The sequence below is a fragment of the Martes martes genome (assembly GCF_963455335.1).
Source record: "Martes martes genome assembly, chromosome: 7".
In the NCBI taxonomy this organism is placed as follows: Eukaryota; Metazoa; Chordata; class Mammalia; order Carnivora; family Mustelidae; genus Martes; species Martes martes.
The window spans coordinates 131,956,774-131,970,366 of NC_137894.1; the positions used below are offsets into that span (position 1 = coordinate 131,956,774).

The 13,593-nt window shown below is 51.0% G+C and overlaps 1 protein-coding gene across 2 annotated transcripts in view; it reads right to left on the reverse strand.

Annotated features, from left to right (window-relative positions):
• Positions 1-13,593, reverse strand: part of RGS6 (regulator of G protein signaling 6) — a 554,830-nt gene that overhangs the window by 3,295 nt on the left and 537,942 nt on the right. Inside the window, exon 18 of one of the 2 annotated variants that reach the window (XM_080809135.1) lies at positions 6,707-6,773. The exons of the other annotated variant lie outside the window; for it this stretch is intronic. Within the exon in view, the coding sequence (XP_080665261.1) occupies positions 6,707-6,773 (67 nt within the window). The remainder of the gene's footprint in view (positions 1-6,706; positions 6,774-13,593) is intronic. 2 annotated transcript variants of the gene reach the window in all.

Genomic DNA, 13,593 nt, shown 5'->3' on the forward strand with positions numbered 1-13,593 from the left:
ACAAGAGCTCGCAGCTGGCAGAGGCTGACCCTCAAGGACTTTGTCCAGCCCTGGATCCTAAGGCACAGACATAGCTGGTGCTCTCCTTGACCGTCCTTTCTTAGATGGAGCTCGAGGCATTTGTCATCCTGTTGGTTCACCTGCCTCCTTGGTGCAGCCCCGAAGGCAGGAAGCATGGGGATGTGTGTGTGAGGTCCTCTCGGGGGAAATGTGGAGCGGATGAGTCTAGGGGCCTCCCGGTCCGAGAGTCCTAACAAACCTCCCCCGGCCCCCTTCACCCATGTCCATCCCTGCTCATGTGAAAGGCACTGCGGGATTCTGCTCGCCTCTCGGTGCCCCTTATTTCTGCAGTTACCACGCACCAAATGCTGGCTCCTCCCCTTCTCCTTCTGTCCGTTTTCCACCAGGGCAACAAATGACATCTTGTGTCACTAAATGTATATCTTTTGGCTTGGCCACCCATGGTATTCGGGTCTGACTGAGCTGGTAGATGTGAAAAAAAAAAAAATCACTAAAGCCCCCGGATAGCAGTCTATTGTGAGTGTGTATGTGAAGAGCCCAGAAACAAAGCAGGTGACGTTTACCAGGCATCCAAACCCTCATTATGGCTTCTTCCTCATTAGTGAGATCATTTTGGCTGGAGAGGGGGCCGTAGGGTAAGCAAGGCTGAAGATTCTATATCTGGATTATTACGGGACTGCCTATCTGTTTTAGGTGCCTTTGGTCCTGAGGTCCCCCACCCTCCACCCCTCCCTGTTCTGTAGAAGGGCTGTGTTGGGCTTGGGGGCGCTAATTAATGTCCTCCCGCTTGAGTCCTGGAGCTCAGCCTCCCAGCTCTGCAGCCCGCCGTCAATGCCTTCCCCTCCCCTCCCCCGCCAGCTGCTTCCATCTCTCAGGACTTCAGAGGCCAGCCTAGAGCACTTGCCCTGAGATTGTTCCCAGCCTCTCAGCAATCCAGGTGGTGTTCCTTGGCATTTCTGTCTCCCTCCCCCCACCCCTGCACACACACATTTTTCAAATGCCAGTTCTGCTGCTAAAGGAGGTCGTGAGGTTTCAGGTCCGCTCAGGGGGCAGCTCAGTCCAACTGCAATCTGTCCGCTACTCAGTGACCTCCCGGGTGGGGCTGGAAGGTGGTTATTCAGGCAGGACGCAGGCATGGCTAGATGCCTGGCCTCGGGCTTTGGGGAAGAAATCCGGCAATCACACTGGCTCAGCAGCTCCTCTCTTCTGAAGAGCTGAGGCTCCTGGAATTTTCAGGGATCAAAGAGAAATCTGACAGCAGAGGCTACCTGTGTTCGGAGATGAGCTACCCCAGGGTCTGTGCTGCTAGGTCTTGCTGGGAGCCCCCGAGCTCCCTGCTCTGTCCAGAGAGGAGAGCTCCTGCCCTGCACCCTCTTGGGCTCTTTCCTCCCTCTTCTTCACCCCCTCCCCTGCCTCATTGGATGATCCTGTAGGAAACGGGAAGGGCAGGGGAAATTCTACTTCCACCCGGCATCTTGCCGGGGAAGTTACAGGGGAAGCCATTGTCTCAGGGTCTGAATGTGTGATGATCCCCAGGGCCGGTCAGTTGGGAACGGATCATGGTACCAGGGAGCTGCAGCCAGCTCCGCCTGAGGCCTTGGCGTAGCTGAGTGAGGCGGCTGAAGGTGGTTGAAAATGCTATTAGCAGGCAGCCTTTGTCCCAGTGAAAAAATACACAGTGATTAAGAACTGAACTGCAGAAGGTACATTCCAGAGACACCAAAGCTTTGCATACAGACAAAGTGCTTTTCACCTTTGAGACGTTTGGGAAAGTTAATCCAAGAGAATCAGGATCCTTCAATTTCATGGCCTGGGTTCACACACATCCACCCTCCACCCTGACTAATCACTTCAGCTCTGTGGCCATCTTGATGGCTAGAAGCCTGGAAGAAGGTGGTCATGGAATCCTTTGTTTCTAAAAGGAAATGCACAAAAGGAATGGCTCCCTTTTGTGCAGTGCTTTAAGAGAAATCGACATGCTGCTTGACATGCTGTGGCTCTGTGCGTCGCACTTCCAGATATTAATCAACAAAGCATGCACGACCCGGGGTACCAAGAGCTTTCGCCACTTACTTACCTGGGTCACTGATGCTACACTCTTTGGCTGGGAGGAGGGCTGTGGCTCAGAGAGTAACCTTGGGGGTTAGGTGGCATTTGGGGGGCAGCAGAGCCAAGCGCTAGGGACTCAGGCAGGACTCTTTCCAATTCTAAGGGAGTAAAGATATCTGAGCTGCTGATGGGACTCTGAGGCTGATTTGCCCAGGTGATCTAAGACCAAAGTTACAGATCTCAGGTCCACCCAGTCTAAGTCCATGTTACTATGGGGATAGAGATCAACTGTGGTTGCCTCTGGAGGAGAAGGAGGGAACTGATCGGAAAGCGGCATGAGGTTACTTTCCAGAGTCATGGGGTGTAGTGACACTGGTGCATAGATTTGTTAAATTCACTGAACCACACACTTCAGATCTGTTCCTTCTGCTATCTGGAATTACCGTCAAAAGAAAAAGAAAAGATTAGGGAAAAAAATCCATCACATCTCTCCTTTGAAGTTTCCCACTCCTTACTCTCTTTCAGTGGCTGGCCCCATGGATTTGCCTTTTGGCTCAATCCGATGCTTCCTCCTCCAGAGTAGGAGAAACCCGGCTCCTCTGCGAGAGGAACTGAAACTTGCAATAGGACCACTTTGGAACACTGTGTCTAGTGCGCTGATCCAAATGGATCACCTTGTTGTGATACAGGCATTTTTCATCTTTACTAACGAAAATCGGGTTTTGCTGAATGGGGCTCACCAAATGACCTCAGCGGGCAAGAAGTGGAGGCTCCAGAGATGAGCTGTTCCCTCAAGGAGACTGAAGGTCACCCATGAGTAGATGATGCTCGGGTTCATAAATGATGGGTGAGCTTGTGATTGCAGGCCCGGGTGGCCTTGCTGAGGAGAGCTGTCAGGAGCCTAAGAGCCAGGTGGGAAGCTAAAGGTCCTGGCTTGGGTGTGGCAGGAGGGGAGAAGTCAAGAACCTGTCTGAGTTCATTGGGTGACTTCTCTGGAGGTTGGTGACCCCTGGCGCCCCTTCTCCACAGAGCAAAACAAAAGGAATGATTTCAAAAGGACCTATAAGGAATTCTGTGACACCATCTTTCTCAATGGTGTTTCAAGCTGGGGAGAGAGTGCCTACTTGCTTGGGGTAGTGTAGGGGTTTTCGAACCTTTTGGCAGAGGACTGGCAGGAAAATCCATACTTAATACAGAAGAGTTTCAAAAATCTTCTCAACTCTCCATCTCTCATCAACTCGCCCTCTGTTGAACTTCATGCAAGGTGGGGCATGTGAAAGAGGGAAAACCTGGTCTTGGGACCAGCCAAAGATCACACACTGCTAATCCACAGTAGGGCTAGGCCAGAGCTGCACGGGGAGGAGGGGGGGTGCTTCCTCACTCCTCATAGTGGGGGGCTGGAGCCGGTGGCAAAATCCATTCCTGGGGTCTGTATTACTCCTGGGTCCTTGCAACGCTTTCTGATCTCTCTCAGGAGCTGAAGGGCATTTTATCTGGCTTTAAAATATTCTATTTGACTTTCAAAAATAAGATACCACAAACATAAAACAACGCTCAAATAAAAAAAGTCAAGGAACAGGTGAAAATTGAATAATAAAAAAAAATCCACTGGCTGAAGAATTAATATTCATCCCTGTACATTCAAACCTGTTAAAAAATAATGAATATGATCATAATAAAAATAACGGATTCTTTTGAAACAGGTCGCTATCTTAGGTCCAGCGGTATAAACCACTGAATTTTGCCATGGAAATGGCGGGCCTATGGAATCTACCAGTAGTCATAACTTCTGAAAACAATTCCCATAAACGGTCACTGGGACTGTTAGCAGTTTCAGAAAACTTACTCTAGCCTATATTGGCAGCTACCAGTGATTTTAATTTTTCCTTAAAAATTTTTATTTTTTAATTTAGAAGAGGTGAGTTTCCAGCGCTCTTAACTATACTAAATGTGAAAGGACCAACCTATCCCATATCTATCTCCTAGGGACCTTCTCTGTGAATTTCTTATCCCTGCTCGGCGGGCTGGCATCAGGATTCCAGGTACACTCCCTTCTCTTCAATTAGTACAGACCTTGATGGTGACAGGGTAGGGATAGGCCCATTATCAGCGGTACAGGTTAGCTACTGAGGACAGTTACTAACAGCCACCTGTTGACTGAACATTGAACAACTATTGTGGGTCAAGCACACTAGGCATTGCCCAGACACTTGTGTTAATGTCCCCACTCTCCTTGCCAATCTAAAGTCTTGAGACACCTTAGGTTAAAGTCTTAGGATATATTACGTCAGGACAGATGAAGAAACAGGCTCAAACAGAGTTTGAGTCCCTTGCCTGAGAGCATACAGCTAGCCAGTGGCAGAGCGAAGTGGGTCGGCCTTCATGAGCCATACACTTTCTGCTTTGTATGCGACCCTCACTCTCAAGGAAGGAGGCACATGGAAACGCTCAGAGACTAGTGACTCCTCCATGACCATCTCCACTAGCCAATCTCTTTGGGCAGCCCAGGGAGACTTTCTCAACCTCACTGAGAAGGAAGCTTACGCCCCTGGGCATGTCTGAGACCATCTCAAGCATTTCTGCTCTGCCTGACGTTCTTCCCTTCCTCACATTTGGGACTCCTGAGAGAGAAGGCGCCATCTTCTGGCCAGCAAGCCTGGCAAAGAGAGCCTGGCTGCTGCACTGAGCTGGGGCACCCATCACCACTGCCTGGGGCATGCGGCTTTAAGGTGCACCTGCTGGACAGGCCAAGTGATGCTACCACTTCTTTTTGTGCTCTCATGTTATTGGTGCTGCTGCCTCTAGGGTCTCCATAACAACTGTCCCACGGAGGAGAGAAGCAGGTGTAACGTTTACCTTTCTAAGGAGGGGCAGCCAGAGCTGCCTTACTCTAATTAGAACCAATTCCAAGTGCCTAAATCAGGGGGCTGGAGAAGTCTTCTGTGGGTGGTGTTCCTAGCCCTCTGACTCCTGCCCTACATCAGGCTCATAACTTCTGGGGCTCTTTGCAATGGCCAGCCTCTGTAAGTTTTGGTGGGTGGTGGGACAGCTTCCTCCACGTCCCCCAGCTATGCAGGGACAAATCTAGAACCAGGCGGGCACGCCAGAAATGACAAGGGGAGAGCAGCTGTGCCCTACGCTGGTGGCCCACTGCCCAGGCACTGATCCCCCAGCTTCCCTCCCAAGCCGTGCATTTCCACCTTGCCTGTGCTCTTCCTGTGCAGGGGAAATGCCTCCCACCTTTCATATCAGATCTCCATCCGTCCTTCCTCTGGTTCTGACTGAAAAACCATGGTGCTCTCTGTATACTCAGCCTGCAGGGAAGCCTTTGGGGGGTTCAGGAGTGGAGTGGAGGTGGGTATTTCACTTGTGAGATCCCTCAGTAGTATGTCTTCCTTTAGCCCATGCGATGCCTTCCTCTTCCCCTGTTCCTCTGTCTCCTCCCGGATGCACTTTAGGATCTTAGTTCTGGTTCGCTCCAAATTAGGCAATGGTCAAAAGACTGGAGGAAACAGGGACATGGCTCTGTTGCTACTAGCAACGACATGATGCTTTTTTCCAAGTAGGACGTTCAAGTGACCCTTGGCCATGGCTCCAGGGGAGAGTGCCACTGAAGTTTAGTGGAAGAGACAGCAGGAGGAATCATTTGCTTGGCAGCATGTGACTCTCCTGCAGAACCATGGGACTCTGACTCCGCCTCCCAAGGGCACCTCTCCTCTCCTACACACACGGTCACCCAAAATTCATCCATAGGTTGGGGTCCATGGTTAAACCAGTTGCCAAAGCAAAACCTAGAAGGCACAGGCAGTCAACTTGATGACTGCCTCCCCCCACCCCAAAGCATAATCTTTCCATGAATGTCCATGTCCATTTGGACACAAAGGCAAGGGAGGACTACTTAGTTCTCTTTCTTCCCTACCACCAGGAACACGCCACAACAGGCATTTATCACACATATATTTCTAACCTGAAAAAGTGCATCAGGGGATCGGTCAAGCAGCATTTTCAGAGATCTCTTGATGGAAACTTGGGTCAATGGATGGAAACCTTCTTCCCTTAAGGACCCTTTTTATGAGTTGTTGTAAAGCTTTTTGAGCCCGTGGAACAGAGGATAGGTTCTCGCCCAGGCTTCTTCTCCCCTGATGGTCTAGTATGTAGAAATGTGAGATTTGCAAGTTTCCTGCAGGACTTGGCCCTGGGCCACAGAGGAAGGGCTATGGGAACCGTAAGCCTAAGGATGCTGCTGTTGGATTTAAAAGCATGGTGGAAGGTAGTGAGCATTTCTCTCCCGTTTTGCTAGGGGCCCAGGAGAAGCGATCAGTACCTAAAGACATTATTTGCACATTGCCTCTGGGACAAGGGACTTACATCTTAGCATCATTTTGGGACCCTGGCTCCTTGCTTCTTATGAAGAAAAAACTATGGATGCAAAAAAAAAAAAAAAAAAAAGGCAGAAAAATGGGGACACCAAAAACTAGGTGCTGCTGACTGTTCGTGGAACGAGGGTGTGGGAACAAGAGTGATGGGCAGAGACAAGGCCACGGACAAACAGATCATCTCTTCCGGATTTTGGAGCACCTTCTGTGCAGAAGGATCCCAAAAAAGGTTAGAGAGTGCGGACGCCGGGATCACTCACCCACTGCTGGAAGGAAGCCACCTCGGGGGTGAAATGCAGCGGCCATTCTGACTCTGCGCCAGCAGCACTAGGCAATTGTGTTTTTAGGAAGGGAAGTGAAGAATAACTTATCCAGCTGGAACCATGAATACCTGCGGCTTTCGGGGTGGCCCCTGCCCAGACATGCGCACGGCTGCAGCGGGCATGCGACGCATGCGCAGAGGCACATGCAAGGCGGCAGCGTATGTTACTCACGTCCCATACACTGAATGCAGAGGCCCGGGCCAGGCAGGCCGCGCAGGCACCTGTGCGGACAGCCAGGGGCACGCTGGTGTGCGTGTTTGCGGCACAGGCGCTCACAGAAGCATCTCGTGCAAGCTGCATAAGCAACCATGTGATTGGCTGCAGAGCTTTCTATCAGGCTCCTAAAATGCCAATCTTTGACAAACACTGCAAACTTCAAGCAGTTACTTTAAGATACATATATAAAACCCGGATTCTCCCCCAGAAGAAGCCATTCGTGTCCGTGGAAATGGCCTCCTCGCTTCGGTGTCTGTCGATACTACAAGCAGGAGAAGCATGTACCCCAGGGATCTGGTTTAGGAGGGAGTTCAAAGCATCCCCTGCCACTTGCTTCTGACTCCTCCAACAACCCCACTTTGTAGTGTGTGGCTGAAAAAAATCAAAGCCTTTGTTTATCTGGCAGATGGAGCGACCAGACTCGGTGAGGTTGTGTCGCTCAGAGTGGCTGCAGACGGGCAGACGGCGAAGAGGTGAGGGTTTCTGGGAACGAGGCTTCTGTTGAGTGGAATGTTACATCTGGAGGACTGCATTTCAGGCTCTTATGGGAAGAACCACTCCTGATCCGTGTCTGGAAGCAGGAGGTATCTCAGGGGTTGTGCACTTCGGTGGGGGTGTAGGGTGGCAAATGCCAGGTCCTGACAATGGATGCAACAATTTCTAGGTGGCTCTCCCCACTCCCCGCACCACACAGCTCTCATGGCCTCCTGGGAAGTGCTTAGGCGGCCCCCAAGAAACTGACTATAGGACAGACGCTGGTTTGCCAGTCACCTCGGTCCCTCCGTTTTCAAGGAAAGCAGAGAAACTGGCTCTGGAGTTTAAAAACAAGCCAATAATAAGAGCTACCAAATATCAAGTCATTCTATGAGCTGGTCACTGTGGCAAGGGGATGCATCTAGCATACACTGTCATATATGAGATATACACGTAGCCGCCCTTGACTGAAGAAGAAATCTAAGATATCTACTCAGAGAATTCTCTGGGAAATTAAGTAAGGTAATAGGAGCTAAGCAGGGGGTGGGGGGGCGGGGACAAACAAAAATGTAACAATGAACATAGTAATAGGAAGAGTTCCACTTGAGCACATATGCTACCAACACTCTGCTAAGCACCCGGTGTATTTTCCCCCCACTTAATCATTTACTCTTATCTCCCCTCTACAGATGAGGAAACCGAGCCTTAGAGAAGCTACTAAGCCGTAGAGCTGACATAGAACCAACGTCCTTGCTGGCCAAGCTCAGCGTGGTGCAGACACCCACAGTAGAGCACTGTGAGCCCCCGAGAAATGGCAGGAACTACTATTATGCCCTCGTTCAGTGCCAGCATCCACCCTGTGCAGTAGGCTGGGGCTGTGTTACACCCGCCGGCCAAGTGAGCAGCTCCCCTGGGGTCTTATGCCAGTCTCAGGTGGACAGACAGGAGTCAGCCCCGACTGTCCATCTCTAACCCAGCCTGCCTTTCCGCATTCCGAGTGGTACCAAAGGGACATTGTTCTCGGGGCAAAGTGAACGGGTGGTCGCCGTTGGAAATGTCGCTGCCAAGTTTTAACAACATTTGGCTCTGGGTGGCTGGCATTGCTCAGGCACAGCCCAGATGTGACTGCCTGCTACAGCCGGGGTCAGGAGTGGTCTGGACAGCTCTGGGCAGTAGCCACGAGGAGCCTCTCAGAGCAAGCAGGGGCAACGGGCACCTCACTGTGCTTCTTCATGCGGTCCTGGGGAAGGTGGAGAGAAAGAGGACCCTGATTCGATACCCGAGCAAAGCTGCCGAAGGACAGGCTGGGAGTTCCGGTGGCCACCAACCCACCTGCACTTCTTCCTGGTGATCCTTCCCATAACGTCCTACAGATCTAGAAGCAATTTAGGAAATCTACCATTGAGAGGTAGCAAATGACGGGCTCTGGAGCTGTGTCATTATCAAGGAAACCGCCATAAAGTATAGGATCCCTGCGTGGCTGTCACTCACAAATGCCAATGGTTGACTCCTCTACATATTTAGAAAAGTGGATGCCCCAGAACCTTCCAGTATCATCCAGGACAGAAAACCCATCAAGACTTCCTCTCTACTTTTGCTGCAGATGACAAGTTTGGGTTGGGTTTTGTACTGACTGCTCTAGATCTATGTTCCAACTTAATCTGTTATGATCTAAAGGCCAGGCCTTCTACCCTTGTTGGACAGTCCCATTGGGCATGAGGGTTCAGATGCACCCTGCTCTTGGTGCAAATGAGAAAGGCCAGGGGCGTGGCATGGAATGTTCTCCAACCCCGTGAAAAAGCATGGGTGTCTTCCGGATCCCCCTACTTTTCCCTCTCCACCTCTTCTATCTGGGTCGCAATGGTGCCTGACAGAGTTTTAAAGGACTGTCTGAGGGAACATAGTACCAATCAACTCTAAGTGGGTTTTCTTTAGCTTTAAAAGATGTCTTATTAAAACTTTGCTGACTTTACGGGGATCGCCATGTTTAATGAGAGACCTCAAAGAATCTGAAAGCGAGAGATGAGGAGAAGAAAAAAGCCATAAGCTGTAATCACCATAATTATACAATCCCATGATGAGTTGAAAGCAGCCCCGATAAAGCCTGGGAGAAGAGGGAGTGTCATCTGCAATCGTGCTGGTCTTCAGGACAGCTGGAAAGAATGTGACATGAGAGCCCTTCCTTCCCCAGAGTTGGGCTGAAGATAAGTCCTCCAGGCAGAGCCCAGGAGGAGGGGGTCCCAGAAGGGTAGTTTCTCCCTGGTCTGAGGCCTTGGGGAGCATGTTCTGCTCCCGGCCACGTGGAGACGGGGCTGGAACCAGCTTGCCCACCTGAGATCTACTACTAGCATTGGGTGAAAGGCACCTGGCTTTCTCATCTTTGCTGTTTTCAGAAAAACACCCTTTCTGGATGGGAAGGAGGTTGGGCCAAGCTCTCTCCAGTTCAGAGCTAGGGTTCCCCATGGGCAAGCCCCCCTGGCTGTGCTCGGCCTGACTGTACCATTGTCACTCAGCTGCCCTGGGCCAGCGGGCACCTCTGTCCTCTGCTCACTGACCTCCTTTCAGGCATTCAGGGAGAGAGCCCTCTTGCCAGAGCTCAGCTGCAGCAGCCTCGATTGACTTAAAAAAAAAACAAAAAACCACCCAACAAAACAAAAGGCAAGGATGACATGTGAAAGGCAGTAATTCCACTCCTTGACAGTTTCCCTTGCTTGGCCTGTGTCATCATCTGGCTTTTTCTCCCTCAAGGCCTCTAGAGGCTAATCTGACTCTTGGATCCCTCTCCTCCAATCTCAGCAAACTCCCTCCATATGATCCACTTTCCTTTTCTAAGGCTTATTTAGAAACCATAGAATAAAATGTAGTAGGATCCGTTTAATAAATACTTAATGCATCAGAGGATTCCAGCTAAAATAGAGGCTCGAGGGGCACCTGGGTGGCTTGGTCGGCTGAGCAGCCGACTCTTGATCTCTGCTTAGGTCGTGATCTCGGGGTCGTGAGCTCGAGCCCAGGATTGGGCTTTGACACTCTGGGCATGGAGGCTGCGTAAGATTCTCTCCTTCCCTCTCCTTCTGCTCCTCCCCCACATTTCTCCCTCTCTCTCTCTTTAAAAAAAAAAAATGATAGACTTCAATGCAGAAGCTGCTTTATGATACATTTGACTTCTCCATGTTTCCAGGGAGCTTGGTGATCCTCCCGGTGACATACCCCTCTGTTGGGAAGTTGCTGTTGTTATTCTCCAGCAGGGTGGCCCTCCCTGTAGCTTCTACCCATTTCTCCTAGCTTTGTCTGAAACTACCCAGAAAGGCCCACTTACTGTGGAAGTCAGACGCAAATAGATCTCCTGACGGTAGCTAGTCTCCTGAGGGGCTAGGCATCTCTATCCCACCTGACATGGCTTCCCCAGCTACTCTCTTCCAAATTTTCCCTGGATTGTCCAAGTTCCTGACAAATTGCTTGGGGGAGGGGAGCTTAGAACCAAGATTCAACACAGTCTAGAACAACACAAAAGCAGTCTGACACTGTTCTCTTTTGGTCTTTCCACTTTGGTTATTATAGCCTAAAGCAGCTACTGCTTCTTCTTCTTCTTCTTCTTCTTCTTTTTAAGGCAATTGCATCTTGCTTTTGCTTCTATGAAGCTCGTAGCCAACTACAACCCCAGAATTTCTTCTACTTGAATTACAGCAAAGGTTATGAATGCCATCCTATAGTTATGAGGCTGAATTTTTTTAAAAATAAATTTTATCTTGTTAAATTTTATGTGGTTGTTTTGGACCCACCATCCCACCTGAAGGAGATACTCTTCCAATAGAATTCCATAGTCTACCGAATGAACAACACCTTGCAGGTGCGGATCTGTGACTAGGACCGATATGTTTTCTCTTCATCTGAGTCCTCCAAAGTGATGTTGATAGGGTAGGGCTATGTGACCTACCGCCGGAAACTGCCTTTCTGGTTGACACAGATCTATGAATTCACCCTCTTACCAGCCATTGAATACACTTGCTTTACTCAATTCTGGACAAACACAGAGAGCGAAGGTGGAGGGGTGGGCAGGAATGGCTATTGGTTTCAACCTTACGGCAGCTCCCGAATAAATATTCTCTACAGCAGGCGGCTGTAGTGATGACTGCCATCCTTCTATCATCCGCCAGGCTGACACGGGGGTTGTGGAAAGTTCCTGCCAAATAGAATGCCAATAAGAACCCTTCCTGTTGGGGCCGAGGTGCTCAGGTCAAAAGGATTCAGCGGTGATAAGGGCGAGTGGAAGGATCACTCATTTCAGGGCCCTGCCACTGCTGAGGAGGGGCCACGCTCCCAGCCCTGCCTCACCTTCCTATCAGCTGGGGAGCCACCAGAGGGTCCTTCTCTCATGGGCCTTCAGGTAACATCAAACTGACAACACCCCTGCTCTGAGCCTTTCTCACCCCTCTCCCCCGCGGCACTGTCCGGTGAGCATTCGGCTACATGGCCACATTTCACAGATTGTTCCTACGGAAGACTTTACACCCCGCCCTCCTTCCAGAATGCTGAGATTCCCAAACTTGACTTGAACCAAAGACACTCACTTGCTGCTGTACAAAAGGGGAGACCCCCGAGTCATTTTCACTGGGAGCTCGTTCGGGGGAACTCTAGGGTGGTTTTACTTCTAGCCTTTAAGGTCCTTAGTCCTTGAACTCTCTGACTTCTAACTTTCCCGTCTGGACACAGGCAGACTTGGGTCTCTTCTCCTTGACCCTGACGTTGGCAGCTTTGTCCCCTTCCTAGGTTCCTGCTATTCCAAAGCCTGACTAACCCCTGGGGGTTACTCTCTCCAGCCCCTTTGTCCTCCGCGCAGGACAGAACTGGATTCCATCCTTTGGAGAAGTGGGTGTCCTGCCCGACTGAGCCATCTGTATTTCCCGCTCTGCCTCCCACTGAGGGCCCTGCGGTCACCTTCACCCTCTGCCTTCTCACTGGACAGATGGGAGCCCGCGGCTGTTCCCATGTGGCTGCCTGGGGACAGGTGCCAAACGTCTGACTATGTAAGTGACAAGGAACAGGATGAAATCCCACAACCCCACCAGCCGCTATTAAAGTGAGAGCTCCTTCTAGAAGGACGTCTTTCCTGAGTTGGGGGGTGAGAGGAAGGCTCTGATATGGCAAAGGGCTGCAGGTCACTTCCCAAAATAGACTCCCGCCTGGCACATACAGACACAGTTTGCCCCCAGCCTGCCTTGCGGGAGACTGGCAGGGTATGCGATTTGGATCTGAATCAGTGGCTGTAAACACACAGCTGTGCCTTTCTGCCTCAGAGGAGTTCGATTTGCACTTGACTGCTCGTCACATTGGGGTCTAGGGAAGGCGAAAGAGGGCCTGGGTGGTGGGGAGGGAGGGCTGGTGAAAGGAAGTGGGGGTGGCTTTGCAGATCCTGGCTCTGTGTGCCCCGCATGCCCCCTGTGTGGAGACACCGAGTCACTGCTGGGTTTTCTCTCCGGTGGGGGGGGGGGGGCACTCCATGGGGAAGAGGGGGTTTGGCTGCTTTGGGTTGACAGGTTGAATCATCAGTTGCAACAGCTGGGGGTTCCTCCTTCTGAAAGGAGCGGCAGGACGTAACACTGAGCTTCTCCAAACTGACAACATCTGACCCTTTGTGATACACAAAAATCTCACTCTTGCCTAAAGTTTCGGAAGACCCATGCCCGTCCCCTGCCATCGGGACCACTTTTCCTTTTCTGCCTCCCAGCAGCCAAGCTGATTTGGTTGTCCGACACATTATAGCATGTGTATAAAAAATAGACTTTTACATTTGCCTTTTCCAGCTACAACCCTCTACTCTTAAGTATGCTTTGTGGAGCTTTACTTGGAGCCAAGATGGAGAGAGAGGGACAGAGGAGGCTTTGCTGACCACCAGCTATGACCAGGATAGCACACACTCGGGTAACTTCCTTTTGCCCATCTCTGAGAGAGGACAGTGGCCAGCTGGCCCAGAGTTCTCCAGGGACCCAGAAAGTGTGGGAGCAGGTGAGCTGCAGAGTGATGCTGAAGTCCCCAGATGCTCACCTTGTGTTCCTTCCCAAGCCCTACAAGGCACGGGGGGTGGGGTGCCACGGCACCCACTCTGGAGCCTGCCCTTCTGCCCAGTGGACCTCACC